The sequence below is a fragment of the Carassius auratus genome, chromosome 12 (assembly GCF_003368295.1).
Source record: "Carassius auratus strain Wakin chromosome 12, ASM336829v1, whole genome shotgun sequence".
In the NCBI taxonomy this organism is placed as follows: domain Eukaryota; kingdom Metazoa; phylum Chordata; class Actinopteri; order Cypriniformes; family Cyprinidae; genus Carassius; species Carassius auratus.
Window position 1 is genome coordinate 964,499 of NC_039254.1, and position 25,707 is coordinate 990,205.

Sequence of the window (25,707 nt, forward strand, 5' to 3'; positions counted from 1 at the left end):
TATCCACACATCCCCCACATGCAGTGTCATTACATGCACATGCTCAAAACACACACGCTTTATTTATTCATCATTTCCTCTACAAAACTAAATCTGAACAAAGATCAAGTCACAGAAGACTTGCGAGGCTTCAAACCAAAGCAATATCCACTGCAGTAAAATCTACAATAACCAGTCTCATATGCAGTTTAATATGCATTTACAGTAAATCATTACACAATTATAGTAGATAAAAGCACATTAATGAGACTCAGCATCCTGTGTGTCAGCTGGTAACTCAACTAAAGCTTCCTTTATCTCAACAGATGCCATAAACAAACTACAGATGAATAAATCATCGCACCTTCACTGACACAGAGACTGAAATTGAATTATTCCACACTGGAAACATCTGCTGGATCCCATTAGCTGTCTGCATCATTCAGCTGAGAACACTGCCTTTCCTGGACATTTTAAAAGGTTTTTAAAAGCCTGTGCATGTGAGTTGTTTAACAGATTATGAAAACGAATATGAAATCACATTCCATTTAAATCTACTGTCAGGTGCAAAAATGCTGTATGAGGAATTATACATTATTACAACATTTCCTTTTTTTACTGTAGCATTAATGCTGACTATATTAACACTTTCAACTATTATAATCAGAGCTTGATTTGGTTGGGGTTAGTATTCTCGGCAAAACTTGCTGTAAACAATCACAATCAAACAGCGCCACCTATCGGCAGGATGACAGATACGGCTGGAATCTAAAAAAATAAATAAAACAAACATAATCACAAAGAGCCGGTCAACAATTCCTGTAGTAAGTTACACAATGCTAAATATTACCTAGATTAGCCTACTACTCAAGCTAGAGCAGAAGAGGAACGCAAAGAAAGAGGTTTTGAAATGAAGTTATTGTATGATGTAAGTTACCTTTGTTGTTCAAGTTGACTTGTTTTGAAGTATAAAGACGTATGTCCAGTGTATTTGGAAGTCTTCTTAATCTCCAGACAGATCTGCTGAGTGATTAACCGTTATTTTGGCGGCAAACTGAACATTCAAATTCCTCACTGGCAACCGCCGCTAATCACAGAAAAACTACATTACAAAACATTACTGTATTCATATATGTTTTCATTTCTCCCAGATGGAGGCATTTCCCATGATCCATGGGCTTCTACACTTTTGGTTCAGTCATAAAATGAGCCAGGCAGCAGGTGAGTGAGTGATGTGTACAGGTGCATCTAAAAAATGAGAATATTGTGGAAAGGTATTTTTGTTTTGTTTTGTAACTTATTTATTTTCATATACACTAGATTCATTACATGTAAAGTCAAACATTTCAAAAGTTTTTTGTTGTTGATGTTTTAATTTTGATGATTAGAGCAGCTCATTAAAATGTCAAACATTCGGTATCTCAAAATATTATATATTAAAATATTAAATGAACATCCCTTCTGTATAAATTCCGAGTATCTCTTGTTCTTTGAAACCACAATAATTGGAAAGACATCTGACTTGGCAATGGTCCAGAAGAAGATCACCGTCTTCACCCTATAGGGTAAAGGTCGATGCACACTGCTAAATTTTTGCATGCGTTTTTCCTATTTTTCTCGCATTCATCATCCATTCCAATATGAAAATGCATGCTACGTATGCGACAACACAGCAAACTGAACCTGGTCCAAATTTTTTTAATGACGGATGAAAGTTTCCAAGGCAGTGTGTAAACTTGATTGACACAACATGAGGTTGTATTTATTTTTTTAATAAAAATTTTGGATAAAAATTTCACACTCAAATTCCACTCAAATTTCACACAAACTTCACATTGAGCAGCTAGTGTGCAATGAACTTAAGTCACAAAAGGTCGTAACTGAAAGGGCTGGCTGTTCACAGAGTGCTGTATCAAAGCATATTAAATGTAAAGTTGACTGGAATGAAGAAATTGGGTAGGAAAAGGTGCACAAGCAACAGAGATGCCCGCAAACTTGCGAATACTGTAAAGCAAAGTCGATTCAAACACTTGGGAGAGCTCAGATTTCTTCAGGAAAAGAGCTACCGATCCACTTCTGGCCTCAGGAGACAAAGAACTGGACTAATGCTCAGTGCTCCAAAGTCCTCTCTTCAGATGAAAGTCAGTTTTACATTTCATTTGTCAATCACACATTATTAGAGTGAAATATAAACAGAATCTGGAGCATAAGTTTTTTCAACAGATGACTTCTCTGTATTAGTGAGGATGTTTGATGTCCTGGAGGTTTGAAATGAAAGCACTTGTTAATTTAGCATTATAGATTTGTCCGTTAGTGTCAAATAGAGCTTGTACTGTATATGCAAATCAGACACTTGAATAAATGAATAATATTGCTAATAAACTTCTGCTTGGCATTGCTGTGTTCATAAGTCTCAATGAAAATAATTATTGAAAGTTTTTCAGTCATTATCAGTATGGACCCTGCTGATAGACACATCACAGAAAATTCTAATGGTTTCCACTAAAAATACCATTACAAACCATCAACTTTTAAATACTGAAACCATTAAAAATGGTTTTCTGTAGTGTGTTTTTGGTCATGTTTCTTAAGGATTTATTGCTTTTAAGAAGTCACCGATAGAAGGTTACCAATTACCAGTAGAGACCCACAGGCACCTTTACAGTTTCCATTAAAACCAATACAAGTCCCATTATGACCAGTACAACACATTCTGTGACGGTGTCTATTCTTGAAATTATATTTATATCATGATGCCTTATCACTTCTCCCTCGATCTTATTTGTTGTACATAATATTGATGTGTGAATGTGAAAATATTTTTATAGTATGTTTTATTTTTTATTTACGCGTATTTGTCACTGTATAAATATAAATACGAAAGCGCATACATCTTCAGATTGTTTCTGAAAAAAATAAACGTCGTTTAGCTGCAGACACTTACTGTAATACCAATAAAATGTATATAATTCATATTAATCCACATGTAACCGTTTTTTTCTTAAATCCATAACCATATTGACATGATTTTTTTATTTTTAAACGCGCTCCCCGTCGGCAGGTGGCGCTGAGCGCGTATGATGCGTCGTGACGCACTAAATCTTCTTGAGAGACGCATGGACGTTCACTGACGTCAAAGCGGTGCTGCATGTGGCAGAAGGCTCAGACCTTCATTAAACTCTCTAGTTTACCCATATATCATTATAGTTATATTTATTTCATCGTAACCCCACGCTGACTACGCGAACGCGCCGCAGTCATGGTGAAGGAGCAGTTTAGAGAGACGGATGTGGCCAAAAAGATGTAAGTTGGAGTCTTGCATGGAGTATAAACAGAACTCGGCCCACGAATATGTTAGCTGACTAACTGACTGTGCATGTGTGTATATGACTGTGTTCATGCATGCTCCAGCTCTGTTGATGTCTGTTTCTCTCGTTTGATCAGAAGTCACATCTGTTTTGGCATGAAGTCAGCAGAGCAGATGAGACAGCAGGCTCACATGCAGGTGGTCAGTAAGAACCTGTACAGCCAAGACACGAGCCACACACCGCTGCAGCATGGAGTCCTGGACCACCGCATGGTGACTGAGCAGATATCAATGTTTGCAATAGTAAAACAGAAGAATGACTGATTAAAAGAGGCCTAATCATGTGTGTGGTGTTCAGGGAACCAGTGAGAAGGACAGACCGTGTGAGACCTGCGGGAAGAACCTGGCCGACTGTCTCGGTCACTACGGCTATCTGGACCTGGAGCTGCCCTGCTTCCACGTGGGATACTTCAAAGCCATTATTGGGATCCTGCAGGTGAGCACAGAATGAGTCCGAACCGCCGAGAAGCTGTCAGATTCAATATAGCATGGCTCAGTGGTAGAGCATTGCGTTAGCAGCGCAAGGTCGTGGGTTCGATTCCCAGGGAACACACATTAGGTAAAAAAATGTTAGCCTGAATGCACTTTAAGTTGCTTTGGATTAAAGCTCTGCTAAATGCATTAATTTTAATTTAAATAAATACGGCCAGATCTTTGTTTTATATTAACATGCTATATTATCTCTATGTTAGGAATTATATTATGCAATTTGTTATTTTATTTGATTGACATAAAGTAGTATAAACGTAGTGTGTGGATAGTATATGATTATTTTTAATAAGCAGAAATGTAATCTTAATATAAAATACAGTAGGAATCTGTGTAAAATTTGCAATTATATTTATAAATGTAATTTTTTTTAATAAATTTGATTATTTTTTAATTAATGTTTTATTTTAAATTATATTTTATATTAAATGCCACAAAAACTATAATACAATATGAAATTATTTATAGTACTATATAAAATGTGTGAATAATATAATATTCTTTAATAAACGAAATGTAATATTAATATACAATTCAGTATCAATTATAATATAAAATTATTTATATTCATATTTTATTAAATATATTAATTATTTTCATTTTAAATTATATTGTTTTAAATCAAATGCCCCAAAACTAGAAAAAATATTTTATATTTTATTTTAAATTATACTATATTTTATATACCAAAAAGCTAAAATATATATATTATATTTTATTGTTATAAAATATATTATACTTTTTATATAAAATGCCACACAAATTGAAATAATAATAATACAATGTAAATCATAAGAATATAATTTTTTTTTTTCAAATCATTACATATTTTATCATTTAAACTGTATTAAGTTAGTTTATATTATAGATTTATAATAATAGGAATGTGCTATATATAAAGTATAAAAATACAACTAAATTTTTTCTCAGATTGTTTTTACATATTTCAGTCACAGTATAGGTCTTTATTCCTTTAATACCATGTTATAGCATTTTATTAATACCGTATAATTGCATATTACAACGCCATATGCAATATTTGTATTTTTGTTTATTCAGATGATCTGTAAGACGTGTTCTCACATCCTCCTCACCAAAGAGGAAAAGCTTCAGTTTCTGGATCACTTGCGTAGACCCGGACTGGTATATCTTCAGAAGCGCGGCCTCAAGAAGAAGATCTCCGACAAATGCAGGAAGAAGACCACGTGTGTGCATTGCAATGCATTTAATGGTAAAACAGTGGATGCATCAATGCCACACTGATGATTTATTATAGTGTGATGTTATAATGCGTCGGATGTCTTTCAGGCCCTGTGAAGAAATGTGGCTTGCTGAAGATCATTCATGAGAAGTATAAGACCACAAAGAAGGTGGTCGACCCCATGGTGTCAGATTTCCTCCAGTCATTTGATATCGCCATCGAGCACAATAAAGAAGTCGAGGCTCTTCTGACCAGAGCACAGGTTAATATCCACCAATCAGAGCACTTAGTGGGTTTTAGATCAACCCTTTCTCAACCCTATCTGATATCTTACTCCAGGAAAACCTCAATCCTCTGGTGGCGTTGAATCTTTTCCGGAGGATTCCCAACGAGGACATTCCCCTTCTGCTGATGAATCCAGAATCCGGGAAACCCGCTGACCTCATCCTGACCCGTCTGTTAGTGCCGCCCCTCTGCATCCGGCCCTCCGTCGTCAGCGACCTCAAATCAGGCACAAACGAGGACGATCTGACCATGAAGTTAACGGAAATCATCTTCCTCAATGATGTCATCAAGAAGGTACAGTCATGTGATCTAAATTAGGAAAACCAGCTCCAAAGCCCAACGATCCCGCTAATCATGAGCTGTTTCTACATATAAATGAGAGATTTAATACTGTGTCGCAATTATTAATTAATTGATTATTGATTTTATCATTTAGTTGCAAAGCTTTGCTGCCATTAAAGTGGTTGGATTTGTGATCTCATGTTCTCTGTAATCGCACAAAAATCTCTTTTCCATTGATTGATAATTAAATGAAGGCATTTGTAGGTCGCTTTAAATTAAAGCAGTAATTACATGATTCAGATCAAATGATTAATCAAGAAGTTAATTTTAAAAAATGAATGCTTTTTGAAAAATAAAACAAACCTTGTGAACAATAAATAAAGCCTTGAGCAATTACGTCCTTGGGAAATCTGCATTGTCATTAAATATAAATATTTGAGCGAAAATCAGGAGGTTATTAACCCTGTAACACAAAACAGATTGAATAATGGTCAGAAAAACGTATTTTTTTAGTTTATTGTACTTTTAAACAAACTAGTTATTTATATACTGACTCAAAATGAGCTAAAATATGCAATTTGATGAACATGTTCATATTCATATGCACAAAAAGCGGTGTTGTAATGTAAATCAATTAGTTATTTACAACAGTAGAGCAGGCACTGACATAAAATGGTCTAAATATAAGTTGCATTTATTTAGAACCAATAGAAAACATTACCGTCTCCAGCCGCCAGAGGGCGCTCTATGTCTTCAGTGTAGACTACAGGAGAACTGAGCAGCATAGAGCGCCCTCTGGCGGCTGGAGACGGTAATGTTTTCTCTTAGTTCATTTCTCTCGGTTCATGTCCAATTCATTTTGATAAATAAATCGCAGGACCAGCCGAACTATGAAAAAAAAGTGTAACTTATAGTCTGGAAAATAAGGTAACACAGTGACTGAGAGCTGAATAAATCAAGGCACCTCAGAAGATGTGAGATGTGTCTCACTGCACGCATGTGTAAAGAAACCCTTTGTGTTGGCCCACAGCACCGCATGACAGGAGCCAAGACACAGATGATCATGGAGGACTGGGACTTCCTGCAGCTGCAGTGCGCTCTCTACATCAACAGCGAGCTGTCGGGCATCCCGCTCAATATGGCCCCCAAGAAATGGACCCGAGGCTTCGTGCAGAGACTCAAGGGGAAGCAGGGTACGTCTGCGGGGAGCTGGAGGGGGTTATATTGGGCTGCTTTCACATCAGATGTCTCCTTGTTCTGCTGTGTTCAGGGCGGTTTCGTGGGAACCTGTCTGGAAAGAGAGTGGATTTCTCCGGCAGAACCGTCATCTCTCCCGACCCCAACCTGAGGATCGATGAGGTCGCTGTCCCGGTGCACGTGGCCAAAATCCTCACCTACCCCGAGAAGGTCAGAGCGGTGGAAATAATACTGACACATACTTATTTCACTTGTCAAACGCTGGAGAAATGATGCTTACGTCATGTGGGGCGCTATAAAATCTTCTGTGTTTTCCCAAAATTTTCCTATATAGATAGTTTTTCTGGATTCTAGTCAAATAATAAACAAAAATAGTTCTTTAAAATGATTAATTGCTATTAATTGCATCTAAAATAAAAGTTTTTGTGTTTACATAATATAGGTGTGTGTGTATTGTGTATATTTATTATGTATATATAAATGCACAAATGCATTTAGTTTATGTATTTATTATGTATTAATATATTCATATTGTAATATTTTATATAAATATATTAAATGTATATAAAACTATATATATATATATATATATATATATATATATATATATATATATATATATATATATATATATATATATATATATAATTATTTATTTTTACACAATAATGGAGCCCTATGAAATGTTTTATTTCTCAGGAATTATATTGTCATCTGTCTTAATTCTTCTAGATTAATTAATGCATTAAAGTATTTTATTAATTTATTATTTTTACATTAGCAAATAAATCTCTAAAAAGCTTTATTAATTACATTTATTTTACTGTAATTATTTCTTTCTTTATTTACATGCATGCAATGTAATTTTATTTATCAAAATATTATATTTTTCAGAAGTTCTGTAATATAAATGTATTATCAAAACGAAGGCTAGGAAACACTAACCTTTTAATTAATCCTTTAAAATGTAATAAAATTTTATTTTAATCCTTTATCATTGTTTCCTGTTAAATGAACCTGTAGTGTAGCTGTGGTGTAATGAAGCAGGTGTGATTTGTTTTCTCTCAGGTGAATAAAGCCAACATCGAGCTGTTGAGGAAGCTGGTGAGGAACGGTCCTGATCTTCACCCCGGAGCAAACTTCATTCAGCAGAGACACATGCAGATGAAGAGGTCAGATACACACTTCTCCGTCCTCTCGAAAACCAGCCAACCATTCTGTCAGCAGAAGTTTAACACAGGAGCAGATGTTTAGCAGAATGCTCATGCTGCTCTTCTGTGTTTCAGGTTTCTGAAGTACGGTAATCGTGAGAAGATGGCTCAGGAGCTGAAGTACGGTGACGTGGTTGAGAGACACATGATCGATGGAGACATCGTTCTGTTCAACAGACAGCCGTCTCTGCACAAACTCAGCATCATGGCTCATATCGTGAGCGATTTCTCATTTGCTTAAAAAAAAAAGAGAAGGGGGTTTGAAACCATATTGCATTAAATTCAATAACATTTTCCAGATCAGGGATGCACGGATAGGATTTTTGAGGGCTGATACTGATTTTAACAAACACTTATTGGCAAACAATATTTGTCACTTCCTCTCTTATTTGAAATTTTGTCATAAAAATTGTATTTTGATCATGTTTTACGTAAAAAAATATCACCTGCATTAAATTATACCAGCTGCATCATCAAATAATTTCAAATGAACATGGATCAGATCCATTTGACGTTCAGCAGAGCCACATAAATACAACAGAACAAAGACATTTAGTAAATAAACTGTTTTTTAGGAAGGTTTAACAGGAACAGAAATTAAGTAAACAAATGTGAATGCATATTAGTTCTTCATTGTAACAGAGTTTAGTATGATTAATCTTCTGATTTGTTTTGGTATACATTTTAATATTTTTCACAAGTATGTATGAGATTGTCTTTACTAAGGCGGGACTCTTATTTTGACGGGTTTTATAATAAGTCTTTTTTCAAAGTCAGATTGCATTAGAAAGCATGGTTATAGGAAGCAAACTAAAACTGAAACCATAAAATTTTGTTTTTTGTTACTTCAAATTTAATAATTGTTAACTGAAGTAAGATATTTCCAAAAGGTGCATTTATTTTAACATTTACACGGAAGCATTTAATTAAACTTGTATTTAAAATGACTCAATGTAAAACTGAACTAGAATTAGTTATTAGAAATTACCAAAACATTAAATTAAATTAAGATAAAAATTAAAAGTGAAAAAAAAGAAAATGCATAAAATTCTAATTTATTTTTTTATAATGACAACTATAATAGTTTCTCAATTCTAAATTAATTGATTGTCATTAAAAACCTGATGCAATTTAAATGTTGCAATGTATTTTTTTTATTGTAATGGTTTTTTTTTTTGGTTGATTATATCTAAAATCTTCTGTATGATTTACAGTAGTAGTTGAGAAATTGTTTTATTTTAACATTTACACAAAAGCATTTAATTAAACTTGTAATTATAATTACTACATTTAAAACTGAACTAAAAATTTGTTATTAGAAATTATCAAATCTTTAAATAAAATTAAAATGAAAAGTGAAAAAATTTAATGAAAGCAACCACACCAGTGTTGAGATGTTTAATTTTTAACAAATTTCATTAGAAATCAGGGTTATTATAGCAAGCAAACTAAAACTGAAACCATAAAAAATAGTTTTTTGTTACTTCAAATTTAATAATTGTTAACAGAAGTAAAATATTACCAAAAGGTGCATTTATTTTAACATTTACACGGAATCATTTAATTAAACCTGTATTTAAAATGATATACCAAAACTTTAAATAAAATAAAAATGAAAAAACATAAATGCATTAAATTCAATTTTTTTTTTAATGTGATGAAAACAATAATAGTTTCTCAATTCCTAAAGTAAACAATTATGTCATTACAAGTCTGATGCAATTTAAATGTCGGCATAGAATTTTAAAATCTTTAAAATCTTCTGTATGATTTACAGTAGATATTGGGAAATTGTTTTCCATCATAAAATTCCGGAAATGTTCAAACCGGATTGGAAAGGAATGAATCAAGAGCTTGTGAATCTCAGATTGTTTGTGCTTGCTTTATAATTGCAGGCGCGTGTGAAACCTCATCGCACGTTTCGTTTTAACGAGTGTGTTTGCACGCCGTACAACGCTGACTTTGACGGAGACGAGATGAACCTCCACCTGCCGCAGACGGAGGAGGCCAAAGCTGAAGCGCTCGTGCTCATGGGGGTGAGAGAGAGAGAGAGAGACAAAGCACGTCATCACAGCATCCGAACGCCGTCAGATCATGACCTAACGCTCTTCCTGTGTCCCTCTCACAGACCAAGGCTAATCTGGTCACTCCTCGAAACGGTGAGCCGCTGATCGCAGCCATCCAGGACTTCCTGACAGGTGAGAGCTGCTCCTGCATCTGAAGTGTGGCCTGTAGATGGCGCTGTTCGGCTGCTGATGCTCAGCTGTGTTTCGTGTGACAGGTGCGTACCTGCTCACGCTCAGAGACACGTTCTTCGACCGAACCAAAGCCTGTCAGATCGTCGCCTCCATCCTGGTGGGAAAAGATGAGAAGATCAAGATCTCCCTCCCGCCGCCTGCCATTCTGAAGGTGAGGAGCACCTCTTTCTCTCCTTTCTTTCTGTCATAAAGATGAATTTTGTTTTAGACAGACTATTTTCAAATTAAATCTCTTTTGTCTTTTAAAGGTTATTTGTGGAGTTTTAGTGCACTTGTAGTTTAACTTTAATTATTAGATTGTTTTCCTTCCTATCGTATTCAATTTTTTTGGATAAACAGGAAGTGACATCACTTTGGAGCTTTTCTACAGACGAGCAATCAAAGTTGTTCTCTTTCCAAGCTTCTCTAAAACCTTAATCAAACACACTTTAGTGACTGCATCAACCTCAACTACTCAAACTTGATACTATTTCTATTTGTTTGTTTATTATTGTGCTTTTAATTGTTTGTGAGCACTATAAGGTTATCAATAACTGCTAGTCTCCTCCTCAGTGACATTTATTGAAATTGATATTACTTAAAAATAACCACAATTATCATTAATAATGCTAATTATAATAATATTTATTATTATTATTGTTAGAATTCATTATTTGGAATAACACCAATAATAAACACATTTATTTAGATATGTATTATAGTCAATGCAGAAAACTAAACAGAAAAAAAATTTAAGAAAAAAAAAGAATCCTGAAAAATGTAAAGGGGAAAAAAAAACATTTTAAGTGAACCTTAATTAAAATCGTTTAGATTTCACAAAAATGTGACCGCAATGGATGAGAAAAATAATGACAATTATCATTAATAATGCTAATTATAATAATATTTATTATTATTATTAGAAGTTAATATTTGAAATAACACCGATAATAATCATTTTTATTTTGATAAGCATTATATTTTCTGTATTGTCTTTAAAATTAAGTACATTTTTATTGATTATTAAAATACTAATTATTATTAAACGACTTTTATAAACAGCATTCAGATGTCAAATTTTTTTCTCAACAGGGTTGCAAAAATGTATTTTAATTAAATATTACATATATTTAACATAATTATATTAAAATATAAATTATTATTAATTTACTATCATGTTCATAGTTGGAAAATAACATTTTAATCCTTTTTCAACAGAGTTGCAAAAAAATTCAAAACCATGTATATAATAATTAGACAATATAAATCTTACTTCATTAGATTTGTAAGGTGGAGGAGTAGCATTTTCTGAAGATGCTGCAGTATATTTAGTAAATGAGTTGATGTGTGTGTGTGTGTGTGTGTGACGTCTGTGTTGTTCTGCTGAAGCCCATCAGGCTGTGGACGGGGAAGCAGATCTTCAGTCTGATACTCAAGCCCAGTAAAAGCTGTCCGGTGAAGGCCAACCTGCGCACCAAAGGCAAACAGTACTGCGGGAAAGGAGAGGATCTGTGTCACAATGATTCCTGTGAGTGAGCCGGGAAAACCTGGACCGGATCATTGAATCCAGAACTGACTGTCTGACGCAGAACGTTCGGCAAATACCAAAATAAACATTTGGTTAGGAGTACTTAAAGGGTTAATCTTGAAGTCAACTTTTTTTTTTTTTTTTTTTTAAGTAGTAGTAGTAATAATAAATATTTAAAAACTTCATGAATATCACACAATTTATTTTTATGTTTTGATTTTAAATCTGTTGTCCAAAAAAAAACCTTCTTTTATTTTAATAAATATATTTTTAGAGATGCTTTATATTTTTAAAATTGTGTTAAATCATTAAACCAGAAAAAAAGAAACTGGGCCTTAAAAATTTAGTTTTTTTTTTTTTTTTAACTTTTAAAAAGTTGTTGAAAAATTGTATAAGTGATTTTTAAATAATTGGACTTGCTTTTTAATCACAATATTAATTTACCATTAAACAGGAATGCAGAATTTTTTTTATGCAAAAATAAAACAATGCAGAAAAATTAAATGGAAAAAAACAATGCTGAAAAATAAGAATTTAATGCAGAAATATCATAAAGGAAAAAAAATAATCCTGAAAATGTAAACGGAACAAAAATTCTAAGTGAACATTTATTAAAACCATTTAGATTTCACCAGAATGTGAATTTGATGAGTAAGCGGTGTGTTTCCATGCAGTTGTGGTGATCCAGAACAGTGAGCTGATGTGTGGCAGCATGGATAAAGGAACTCTGGGATCCGGATCCAAGAACAACATCTTCTACATCCTGCTGCGAGACTGGGGTCAACAGGAGGCCGCCGATGCCATGTCACGCCTCGCCCGACTGGCCCCCGTTTACCTCTGTGAGTGTGTGTGTGTGTGTGTGTGTGTGTGTGAGAGAGAGAGAGACAGAGAGAGAGTGTGTGTGTGAGAGAGAGACCGTGAGAGAGTGTGTGTGTGAGTGTGTGTGTGAGAGAGAGACCGTGAGAGAGTGTGTGAGTGTGTGTGTGTGCATGTCTCCGGTCTGATTTGTCTGGTTGTGTTGCTTGGTTAAAGTCCTGATTGACGTGATGTTTCGATGACTCCTGTGTTGAAGCGAATCGAGGTTTCTCCATCGGGATCGGAGACGTGACCCCTGGACAGGGACTCTTGACGGCCAAACAGGAGCTGCTGGACGCTGGATATAAGAAATGTGACGAGTACATCGAAGCGCTGAAGACGGGCCGGTTACAGCAGCAGCCGGGCTGCACCGCCGAGGAAACACTGGAGGTCAGACACCGCTATTACAGCAGGAATCAAGCCATCAAAACATAATAAATATAATGCAATTAATCAAAAATAATAATTCGTTTGCATATACAATAATATTTATTTTATTTATTTATAATTTGTATAATTATTTTAAATGTAATGCATTATTTTATTTTTGTATATATATATAAATTTCTGTGCTCCATCCAGGCGCTGATCCTGAAGGAGCTGTCCGTCATCAGAGATCACGCGGGCAGTGCGTGTTTGAGAGAGCTGGACAAGAGCAACAGTCCTCTGATCATGGCTCTGTGTGGATCCAAAGGTGCCTCCGAGTAGATCACAAAAAAGCTGAATAAATGATCTCTCCAGTGATGTGTGGTTTGTTCAGAGGACGATATCTGTCTGAGATACAACTATTAGAAAATCTGGAATCTGAGGGAGCAAAAAAATCTAAATATTGAGAAAATCATCTTTAAAGTTGTTTCATATGAAGCTCTTAGTCATTAAGTTTTAGGTAGGACATTTACAAAATATTTTCATGGAACATGATCTTTACTTAATATCCTAATGATTTTTGGCATAAAAGAGAAATGGATAATTTTGACCCATACAATGTAACTAATCTGTCGCTAAAAATGATTTGATGGTCAGACGTGCGCCATTTAATGTTGCATGCCTTTCTGAAGGCTTTAGTGTTTGTCAATTTATTTATTTATTTTTTTGTTATATAGTAATTTTTTCCATAAAATGAAAATATAAATATATTTATATAAAATAAAAATGAATATAAAAAAAAAAATTATATATATAATTTTTTGTATTTTTTTGTATTTTTTTTTTAAGAAAATTACATAAGTGTATATATTAAATTAATTGAACAATTTCGTTAAGTATGAAATCATACTAATTAGTAATTCAAAAGTTTATATCTCAGAACTGTATTAAAAAATATTTAAAACCCTGCTAAAGTCATTTTTTTGTGTTTCACATAAAATCATATTACGGTAAAAAAAAAAAAAAAAACTTTGTGAAAAGATTATCGTGATATCGAGTAAGACCATGTCAGAGATTGAAATCAAAGTGAAATGAACGGCTGAAATCAAACTCTGATGCTTGTTAGGTTTTGAGACTTAAGCATGGATTTTACAGAGATTATTAAAATAGTGTGTGCATGTATAGATATTCAGATATGTTATGTAGATGTATGCATAAAATACTCTACAACTTAATTTTTATAACTCTATTTCCAAAAATGCTTTGAGTAAGCTCTGCCTAACTTTTCTTCTGTGTCAGAATAAAGAAAGCATCATCCCTGACTGAAGTGTGTCCCGTTGAGAGCTCGTGCGTGTGTGTGTGTGTAATAATAATCTGTGTGTCCAGGTTCGTTCATCAACATCTCTCAGATGATCGCGTGCGTCGGGCAGCAGGCCATCAGCGGCTCTCGTGTTCCCGACGGCTTCGAGAACCGCTCGCTCCCTCACTTCCAAAAACACTCCAAAGTAAGAACCAAGCCCTCGAGTCCGCAGCTTCTCTCTTCTTCATCCCTTTCTCTCTGCATGCATCCTTCCTTCTTCAGTCACAGTCCACCGTCTGCTGTGAGGCTTTCAAATCAATGCTTTATTTTTTTTTTACTAAAAGCAGTAGCTCTGCATTTTTTAATTTTTGCAATCATGCATTTGTCAGAAATAATGCATGCATCCTTGCACAAATGACTGCTAGCAATCTTTCCAGACTTTTCTGCACATTTTGTCTGTTTCCATTGCAGTCATGTCATTAACTCTTTCGAACTTTAAAAGTTATCTGAGGCTAAAGAAGACTCGGAGCACAAGGCTGCATGGAATAAAAGCGTGATGATGTTTGTGCGGTTGTTCTTGAATGTTTCAGCTCCCTGCTGCGAAGGGCTTTGTGGCAGACAGCTTTTATTCTGGTCTGACCCCCACAGAGTTCTTCTTCCACACTATGGCCGGTCGAGAAGGTCTGGTGGACACGGCTGTGAAGACGGCAGAGACGGGATACATGCAGGTGTGTGTGTGCCTCCTCTGTGACGATGCACCTGGTGCGAGCAGCAGATTTCTGCATGCATGTGTTTGTGTGCTTCAGAGGCGTCTGGTGAAGTCTCTGGAGGACTTGTGCTCTCAGTACGATCTGACGGTGCGCAGCTCCACCGGGGACATCATACAGTTCATCTACGGCGGAGACGGACTCGACCCCGCGGCCATGGAGGGGAAAGATGAGCCGCTGGAGTTCAGAAGAGTCCTGGACAACATCAGAGTACGTCAGAGATCAGGAAAGAAACTTGGTGTTTAAACCCGTTTAGGTGAAACGTGTGTGTCGTCCAAAACACTTACATCAGCGTGTTTATTAAATTAATTTTTCACACAATATGAACGAGTGTCCGGTGGCTGTAGGGAGGCCTTGTACATAAAACAGATCAAATAAAATCCAAAAAGTGACAGTTTTATTTATTTACTTTTTATGGTTCCGCTGTTTTTCATGAAACACTTGGATGATTAAAAATATATATATTTTAATAGTTTAATCAAATATAATAGTTTTAGTATAATTCAATATAAATTCAATTGAATTCATAAAACTTTAACAATTCATAGGAGGCTGCTTTATAATGAGGAACAAATTTAAGTGACTTTTTATATTTATATATATATATAAAAGTTGAAATAAATAATAATTTTATTAAATTAATTTACCACCATTTTGATGATAAATTTGTATTAGAATTATTTTATTAGTATTATTATTGTATTATAAATTTGTCATGTATGATATGTGTGTATATATATATATATATATATATATATATATATATATATATATATCATATAATATAATATAATTTAAAAAAAAACATTTATTTAATAATAAAAGCATGTCTAACCAATTGAGTTATTAGCAATTTAATACATGATTGCAATTTGAACAATAATGAAATCCATTTTATTTTTCACAAATTGTTTTTAATATTTTTGGAACGTGTATCTTATGATCTCAAACATTTACATTTAGTCATTGAGCTGACAAATTTATAATACAATAATAATACAAATAAAATAATTCTAATACAAATTTATCATCAAAATGGTGATAAATTAATTTAATAAAATTATTATTATTTATTTCAACTTTTATTTTTCAATTAATAAAATAAAACGAAAGGTTTATTGTATATATATTAAAGCATAGGAAATAGTTTTTTTTATCTCTTATTGTTTAATTAACGAAGTTACCTGTGTGTGTTTATATATTATTGATGTTTAAATCTTCATAATTATGTTGTTGTTGTGGTTTTGTTAAACCGTTGTAGGGCAGTTATCGAGCCTAAATCCAGCGATCGTAGTGTTCTTCAGAGAACCTGAGCTCTGTTTAGTTAGTTGTTGATGTGATGTGGTTCTGCTCGTGTGTGAGCGATCAAGGGATGCTGGCGTCTGCTGAGAGACGTGAGAGACGAGCTGGACATCACTTCACACAGTCACCGCTGCTCTTCTTTAACACTGGTGTGGTGTGTTTCTCAGTCGGTGCACAGCTGTCCTGGTGAACCAGCGCTGAGCAGAAACGAGCTGATCCTAACCTCCGACTCCATCATGAAGAGAAAAGACTTCCTGTGCTGTAAAGACACCTTTCTGGAGGTGAGACCCTCGTACGAGTAGAAGTTTAGCTGAATGTTCACGCTGCTCTTTTCCATGCAGTGAAATCAAGCTCCAGTGTGTTAAAGTGGTCCATATGATTAAAGTCTGGAGTTGACTTTATAGTGGTAGTTCTCAACAAGTGGGTTAAAAAGATTCAAATAAGACAAAACTAGCTTTAAAAATAAAAATAATTTATTTTTAATTACCCCCTCATCAACTACTATTTTTAGTTAGTAGTTGCTAGTAGTGCTGTCAAATAATTAATCGTGATTAATCACATCCAAAATAAATGTGTTTTTGTTCACGTTATATTTGTGTGTGTATTTATGTGTATATGAATACACATTCAGTATATATTTTGAAAATATTTACATGTATATAAATTTATATTTTTAAATATTGTTATATATAAATATATTAAATATACTAACAACATATTTTTCTGAAATATAAACATGCATGTGTTTTTATATATACATAATAAATAAACAGCACACACACATATATATAATGTAAACAAAAACTTATTTGGGATGCGATTAATCGCAATTAATCGTTTGACAGCACTAATTTCTAGATATGGAAAAGTCATGGACCGTTTTTTCTTATGTTGCTAAAATATTTTTTTTATTCATTAGGCACTAAAATATTTTATTGGGTAGAAAGTGCTGAGAAATTGTATTTTTTTATATTAGACAATAAGCCTCAAAATTTTAAATAAATTTGGATTGGATACATTATAATAAAATTATTTCTATACCTGGAAACGTCATGGAAATTTTTATGATTTTTTAAAAAAAATTATTATTATTATTATTATGTCAAACTTTAAATTACTCCAACTCTAAAATTCTCGGATAATTATTTGTAAATATTTATTTTAAATAATGCTGAGAAATTGTAATTTTTTTTTAAATTCTTAACATTTTTTGAATATTTATATTTGATTTTTGTCAATCTGGATTTTTGCAAATTCAGGATAATTAAATCTGATGCACAATAAAATTGGATTTTATATTTGATTTAATGAATCTGTATTTTAAGTGCATTCCCGCTTTAACTAACGTGTCTTTAATAAGAAAAAGATAATTGTCTTGAAGTCTAAAAGATGTAAAAGCAGCATGAACCTTCTGCCCGACAACAAGAGGCTGAGAAAAATATGACCGAATACACATTTGAAAGTGAATTACTTCTTAATATCTCCTGAAAATGAATGCATTTCCCCAGAATGAGTTTTATTTCCTCAAATGAGTCCAACTTCTGCCGTCCGTGTCCCTGTTGTAGTTAAGATGTTTTAGTGTGGTTCTTTTAATTTGATGTGGTCAGTGTCTGTGTGTTTGGTTTGAAGGCGTTGACAGACACTGGCAGTGATAAATACTTACAGGTACAGTACAGCACGCATGATGTGTGTGTGTGTGTGTGTGTGTGTGTGTGTGTGTGTGTGTTCCAGCATGAATTACTGTAATAACACTGTTTCAACAGGTTTTGACGTTTATGTGAATTTGTGATCATTGACTTTGCATCTCACTGCACTGTTATATTATACAAATGGGTGAATGTTTTTGCCTTAAATTTCACCCTAAATCAAAAGTAAGCACCCTTTTTTGCATTGCATTATTATTTTTATGATATTAGAGTGCTTTTCCCCTAAGCATTCAGCATTTTTTTTATTTCTAATATTTTTATGTTTGTCTTTATTCAAGTTAAGTTTAGAAAATTTTAGTACTTAAACGTATTTAAACATTGTATCTATCAGTATCTAAGGCAACACATATAATTAACATCTCTCATACAGTGTGTGAAGGTTTAGTTTTATTTTAGTTTTAATGAATTTGACAAACAATATTTTTGATTTTAGTTGACAGTAACAAATATTAAACATATATATATTTATATTTATATTTAAACTGCATTATTTAATTTTAAAGAATTTTTTTTTATTTTTTTTTTATATAATGATCATTTATTTAATTTGTTTTTTTTTGTATATTACACTGAGATTTTGAATGCATGTCATCTTAATGGCCCTAAAAATAAGTAGTCCTTTCTTCATATAAAACAGTTATTGGTCGTTTCTTTTATTTTTTATTTGGATTGTTGTGATATTTGACATGTTCTTGGAAACACTCCAGTAATTGCTGGTTTTCTACTCTTGTGCAGTGCTGAAGTATTTTAATGAAGGAGTTTGCTGCAGCTGACGCACTCTGCGTTGCTCACCGTGTTCTTGTAGATGTTTCTAAATGCTTTTTAATATCTGTTCAATTCTAGGAAATCAGAAAGTTCATAAAAACAGTTTCAGAGAAAATCAAGAAGACACGCGACAAGTACGGCATCAACGACAACGGAACGACAGAAGTGAGAGCTCCGCTTCATACGAGTGTGTGTGTGTGTGTGTGTGTGTGTGTGTGTGACGCTCTGTTCTCTCGATCATTACAGCCTAAAGTCCTGTACCAGCTGGACAGAATCACTCCGACCCAGCTGGAGAAGTTTCTGGAAACCTGCAGGGACAAATATATGAGGTACCACTGAGCTCTGATAGCGCTGGTCGTAGCATCACTGACCAGTCCAGGCCGGCTGTATAACGCTGATGCAATAACTTCGGCCTAAACTAAGATCCTGAGATGATGTAGCCGCTGTTGAGAGCGTGAGAGGGTTTTAATGTGACCTGTGTGCCGCTCAGGGCGCAGATGGAGCCCGGTTCTGCCGTCGGGGCGCTGTGTGCTCAGAGCATCGGGGAGCCGGGGACTCAGATGACCCTCAAGACGTTTCACTTCGCTGGAGTCGCTTCCATGAACATCACTCTGGGAGTCCCCCGAATCAAAGAGATCATCAATGCGTCCAAAAACATCAGGTGACTTCAGAAACCTTCACAAAACTTGGACTTTTTTTTTTTACTTTTTTTTATTTTTTATTTGGCTTTAGGAAGTTTAGTTTAGGAAATTTTAGTACTTAAACATATTGTATTTATTAGTACCTAAGGCAACATATTTAAGTAACATTTTTAATACAGTTTTTTTCTTTTGTTTTTTTTCTTTAGTAAATAGTTTTGGTTTTAGTTAACAGTAAATACGGCATTTTATATATATATACTAAAATATTTCATTTAAAAAATGTTATTAATATTTTTTATTTATTATTACAATTATTATTATTAATTATTATTATCATTAATTTATTCATATTTTTTATTTATGAAAGTCTAAAAATAGTTCAGTTTAAAAAAAAAATTTGTTTGACTAATTGTTTGTGCTTTTGGCCATTTGAATCATTTTTAAATGTTTGAAATTAAAATTTATTTCAGTTTTTGTTAACTTAACAGCATTTAAGTTATTATTTATACAGAAAAAAACATACAGTTTATATGTAGATTATTTTGATCTATAAACTAGAAATTTGATATAGATTATATTTATATAGATATTTTAAATTATATATAAACTGAATTGAATTTGTTTTCAGGACTGGAAATTAAAAGTAATTAAGTTTTTTTTATAATATAAATTACAATTATTATTATTATTTTAAATGTGTATTTTTTTTAATCTAAATGTGTATTTATTAATGATTTATTATTAATTAGATTTTTTGTCCATATCTTTAAAAGAATGTATATTATTTTTATTTTATATGCAGCTTTACTACTTTTTTTTTGCTTATTCTTTATTTCTTCACTTTGAGTACCATATAAATACTATGGTACATGAATATGATAATGTGCTGCGGTATTACCATCTGATATACCACTTTATTAATAAACACTGAAGTATTTTTCATAATAAACACATAACCATAAGCCAAACTAAAATCCCTTAAACTGACCTGAAAACAACCTTCAGAAAACAGCAGTACAGAATTTCTAGCCTCTGGTAAAGACCCTGTGAGAATGATAGACATGCAGCGGCTGACACGAGAGCCATCGATGCGTGAGAGTCTGATCTCCACCCTGCAGGAGGAAACTCATCCCGGATGATTAATGTCTGCAGTAACTAATGAGTCTCTCTGTGTCTCAGTACGCCCATCATAAGTGCCAACCTGGATAGAGATGATGACCCAGACTTCGCTCGGCTGGTGAAAGGACGCATTGAGAAAACTCTTCTGGGAGAGGTGCGCTGACTCTGACTTGTGCGGGTTATTAATCCTGAATTATTGCTCATGCTTCCTGTTAGGAGTCAGTTTAACATGCACACGAGTGAATCAGACGTGCATTGAATCAGCAACAGCATGCAAACTGAAGAGAAGTGCATTTAATATGCACAAAGATGCATTAAAAACTGATAGCAACACCTTCGAAATGCATGTCAAACATGTATACATAGCAATCATTTAAAACATGCAGAATATCCTTTGATCCGAGTGAGACGGAGTCGCAGGGTTCTGCATCGAAATGCATCCCTTTTACCTAAATTATTAGCAACTCTGAGCATGCACTTTGTGGAGAAACGCATACCAGTTCTGAAAACAGTGCAGTAGATGGAAAGCCAGTGCTTTATTCTGTGATGTCGGTGGTTTGTGTGTTGCGTTGTCTTGTTGTTTTCAGATTAATCAGTGAATCGATTGCTCGTTTCTGTCAGATTTCCGAGTACATCGAGGAGGTGTTCCTGCCTGATGATTGTTTCATCCTGGTGAAGCTGTCGCTCGAGAGGATTCGTCTTCTGAGGCTGGAGGTAATCATGATGATCAGGGGTTCTTCCGGCGTCAGCGTTCGGTTCTAGAGTCGTGTTGTTGTTGGTTCTGTGCAGGTGAACGCAGAGACGGTGCGATACTCCATCTGTACGTCCAAGCTGCGGGTGAAGCCGGGAGATATCGCGGTTCACGGAGAAGCCGTGGTCTGTGTGAATCCCAGAGAAAACAGCAAGAGCTCCATGTATTACGTCCTGCAGTCGCTCAAACAGCTGCTTCCCAAGGTCTCTAGTCTCTAACACTTCATTTTATTAAGGTTTAGTGCTCGCTATTAACAAACCATTAAACTACAACTTTTTCCTCGGTGAACTCCTAATGTGCTTCTTATCTATAGTTGGTAAGGGATGTAGAATGTGTTTAGAAGCACTAATAAACAGCCGATGGTCTGCTGATATTCACTTAAAAAGGCTTCATTTCTAATAAATACCAAATGCATTGGATTCTTTTTTTTTTTTTTTTAAGCAAGCTTATCTGAGTTAGTCTTCATTTAGAAACATACTGTTAAATAAGTTATGTGCAGAAATATTATTCATTAAATTTGAAAATGTATGTCTAAACTGAAACTATGAAACAAATTGAAGTAGAGGTGACGTAAAATATAGATGTTAGATGAAACAAAGTAAACTTAGAAATTATAAAAAATTAGAAATGTTGCTTTGGCAAATAACTTGAAAGAAGTTTAAGTACAGTGTGTGTGTGTTTGTGTGCGTGCATGTGTGTGTGTGTGTGTCTGTGCATGCATGAGTATGTGTGTTTGCGTGCAAGTGTCTGTCTGTCTGTGTATGCATGTGTGTGTGCTTGCCATGTGTGCATGCATGCATGTTTGTGTGTGCACGTGCGTGTGTGTGCACATGCGTGTGTGTGTGTGCATGCATGTGTGTGCATGCATGCGTGTGTGTGTGTGTGTGCATGTGTGTATGCGTGTTTGCGTGCAAGTGTTTGTCTGTGCACATGTGTGTGTCTGTCTGTCTGTGCTTGCCTGTGTGTGTGTGTGTGTGTGTGTATCATATCAGGACACAACTCTGTATAATGGCATGGGTATGACACAGGTATTACAAGGAGAGGGTGACTTATGAGGACATAACCCATGTCCCCATTTTTCAAAACACTTATAAATCATACAGAATGAGTTTTTTTGAGAAAGTAAAAATGCACAAAGTTGTAGGGTTAGTGTAGGGCAATAGCACATACAGTTTAAAAACCACTACGCCTATGGAATGTCCACACAATTCACAAAAGCGTGCGTGTGTGTGTGTGTGTGTGTGTGTGTGTGCAGGTGGTGGTCCAGGGCATCCCTGAAGTGGCCCGTGCTGTCATTCACATCGATGAACAGAGCGGCAAACAGAAGTTCAAACTGCTGGTGGAGGGAGATAACCTCAGGGCTGTCATGGCAACACACGGCGTCAACGGCAACAGAACAACATCCAACAACACATACGAGGTTTGGACCCCACACACACTCACACACACACACACACACACACACACACACTCTCCTCTGTGTCTCCTTCACAGTGTGACATATAAGCAGCAGTCTTTAACACGTGCAGCTCTACAGACATCGGTGTTTTTGCATTTAAATAGACGTGAAATGTCACACTTTCTCACAAAATATGATGCATTTTACAACCATTTATTAGTCAAGTAAGTCTTTATTTATCCCTTAATTGGCAGACAAGCTCCACAAACACTTGATTCCTGTCTGAATCTGAGCCGCATTGCCACGATCTGTGTTTGTCACATGCATGACATCAGATTTCAGGATCATTTTGTGAAGTTTCTGTCCCTTTGCTGCTGTAATTATTTTACGCCTAACGCTGATATCAAGGTTAGAAGATGCAAACACGAGCCGTATGTTTTCTGCTTCATCTGTGCTGGTGAAATATTGATGAAATATTATAGATTTAGTGAAAAAGCTTGCTTATTTATGAACTCATGTTTATTGCATGAGTATTTGAACAGGTTTTTACACTCTGCAAATTGAAGTCACATCTGACTGCTTTTGGTGTGATGACAAGTGCATCGAAACCGACACATGCAATTATTATTTTCTTAAAAACTGTACATGATGGAAGATTTGTTTTGATGTTTCTGAACTCTGCACTATCAAAAAAGATAGTATGAGGAGTAATATTTCTTGCACATCAGTTTTTTGGAGTTGCACAGCGGTTGAAGATGTTTTTGTTGATCTTCAGGTGGAGAGGACGTTAGGCATCGAAGCGGCGAGGTCCACCATCATTAACGAGATCCAGTACACCATGGTAAACCACGGGATGAGCATCGACCGCAGACACGTGATGCTGCTGGCGGATCTCATGTCCTATAAGGTGAGAGCTGAAGGAGTTAATGAAGGGATGAATGCATTATAATGACGGATTGATGACTCTTGGGTCGTAGGGTGAGATTCTGGGCATCACCCGCTTCGGTCTGGCCAAGATGAAGGAGAGCGTTCTCATGCTGGCCTCCTTTGAGAAGACGGCGGATCATCTGTTTGATGCGGCTTATTTCGGACAGAAAGACTCGGTCTGCGGTGAGTGATGAGCAGAAACACACATGATGATACAACGGAGAAGATCCATTCATGACATGCATGAACCACTCCTGAAAATATATTCATTTGATTATATGTAAATATATATATATGCATGCTCAGGCTATATAAATATGCTCAGTCTTGCATGCATACTGTATATCTATTTGAGGTTTCATTTTAATATATTTTTTAAAGGATTTATACATAATCCTAGTAAACTGTTGCACTGCCTTTAATTTATTCTAGTATAATTTTAATAATTAAATCTCTTTACAAATTTGCAGTAATGAGCATCTAATAAGAAATGTGTTGGCTGCAAAATGTGAAACTCTTAATGGTCCTTGATGGAAAAATGATTTCTTACTAATTTTCCTAATGTGAGAAAACAAATGTTGTTTTATTGTGAGATTCACCCAGCACTATTGTTGTTTTTAACCGTGCAAACTGACATTTTCAATATTTATAATTTATTTAAAAAATTATTTTTACATTTATTTTTTATTACATTTTATTATTATTTTTTTAATGTATTTTTAATAGTGCTGGGCAATGATTAATCGCATCCAAAATAAGAGTTTGTGTTTATATTTCTGAAACATTTTCTTTTTATATATTAAATGTATTTATAACAGAAACTTTATGAATATGTAAATACATGTAAATATATACTTTGTGTGTGTGTGTGTGTATATATATATATATATATATATATATATATATATATATATATATATACACATAATAAATATGCACAGAACATATATTTAGCAAACAAAAACTTTTATTTTATATGCTATTCATCACGATTAATCATTTGACGGCACTAATATAAATACAGAAGCATGCATGTATATTTTGAAAGAAAAATGTGTTATGTTTACATTTTAAATAATGTATACATTGTACATATTTTCAAAATATATACTGTATTTGTGCATTTATATAAATATACACAGTACACACACACATTATATGAACAACTTTTATTTTGGATGCGATTAATCGCGATTAATTGTTGCCGTGCACTAATTTTCATGTTTAATTTTTTGCCTGAATAAGGATGTCAGCTGCAATCGTGACTCAGACTCGTTCCTCTTTCTGCAGGTGTCTCCGAGTGCATTATAATGGGAATCCCCATGAACATCGGCACTGGACTCTTTAAACTTTTACACAGCGCCACGAAGGAGCCGAACCCCCCGCGCAGACCTTTGCTCTTCGACAGTCCTGACTTCCACATCCCTCTGGCTTTATAAACCTGGAGCGGAATGAGCTCTTCTGCACCTCTTAGGGTGTTTATATTGCATATCAATCATTTTGTGCCTTTAGGGTTTTTTGGCTTGGGGAATAATGTTCTGATGAAGACTGAAATCACTGATTTATATTATCTTGATGATAATAGGCCCTTATGTTAGGATTCCTGTGAATGTTCAGCGGTTATTTTCTCATTCGAGATGATATTTTTCACTTGTTAAAGACTAAGTGGTTAAGTTTAAGTGAAGCACTTGTATTTATAGATTAGTAATCAATCTAATTAATGCATGTGTGGTTTTGGTTTCGTTTTCTGACGTGCATGTTTAATGTAAATATGTATCAGGTGTGAATAAAATGTACATTACGATAACTCCAGCAGCACTTTGCTTCACGTTATTTATTTTTTGGTTCATTATTAAAACTGTCTGACGCTTTGAATGCATTTAAGACCCTGCACATTGCATGCTTTTACACAGCAAGCCTCTGAGACTGATCAAAAACAGACAAATGTATATGATTTTCTGAAGTCGGTGTGTGTTCCTGTGCATCAGAGCATGTAAGTGCCCTTTAAACACATCTTTAATGCAGCATGCATT

At 34.5% G+C, this 25,707-nt stretch overlaps 1 protein-coding gene across 2 annotated transcripts; it reads left to right on the forward strand.

The window, feature by feature from the left end:
* Positions 1 to 3,085: 3,085 nt before the first annotated feature.
* Positions 3,086 to 25,486, forward strand: polr3a (polymerase (RNA) III (DNA directed) polypeptide A). 2 transcript variants are annotated; one of them, XM_026276011.1, is made up of 32 exons: positions 3,086 to 3,282; positions 3,424 to 3,559; positions 3,645 to 3,782; positions 4,895 to 5,066; positions 5,144 to 5,298; positions 5,376 to 5,615; positions 6,634 to 6,796; positions 6,874 to 7,010; positions 7,869 to 7,972; positions 8,087 to 8,228; positions 9,907 to 10,047; positions 10,140 to 10,209; positions 10,293 to 10,420; positions 11,638 to 11,776; positions 12,451 to 12,615; positions 12,849 to 13,021; positions 13,214 to 13,325; positions 14,384 to 14,502; positions 14,888 to 15,025; positions 15,104 to 15,274; positions 16,534 to 16,647; positions 17,996 to 18,031; positions 18,916 to 19,002; positions 19,084 to 19,166; positions 19,328 to 19,498; positions 20,658 to 20,751; positions 21,219 to 21,311; positions 21,387 to 21,551; positions 22,604 to 22,768; positions 23,523 to 23,654; positions 23,725 to 23,857; positions 24,965 to 25,486. In XM_026276011.1, the coding sequence occupies exons 1-32, from the start codon at positions 3,239 to 3,241 to the stop codon at positions 25,111 to 25,113; spliced, it is 4,209 nt and encodes a 1,402-aa protein (XP_026131796.1). In that variant the 5' UTR covers positions 3,086 to 3,238; the 3' UTR covers positions 25,114 to 25,486. The 2 variants fall into 2 exon arrangements, with proteins under 2 accessions (XP_026131796.1, XP_026131797.1); XM_026276012.1 differs by lacking the exon at positions 17,996 to 18,031.
* The last annotated feature ends 221 nt before the right edge of the window (positions 25,487 to 25,707 follow it).

Excerpts from the sequence above, each read along its gene's own strand:
- polr3a (XM_026276011.1), top strand. The coding sequence starts at position 3,239 with ATGGTGAAGGAGCAGTTTAGAGAGACGGATGTGGCCAAAAAGAT. Across the intron at positions 10,421-11,637 it reads CGCCGCCTGCCATTCTGAAG|CCCATCAGGCTGTGGACGGG; the intron begins GTGAGGAGCACC and ends GTTCTGCTGAAG. Across the intron at positions 16,648-17,995 it reads GTAAAGACACCTTTCTGGAG|GCGTTGACAGACACTGGCAG; the intron begins GTGAGACCCTCG and ends TTTGGTTTGAAG.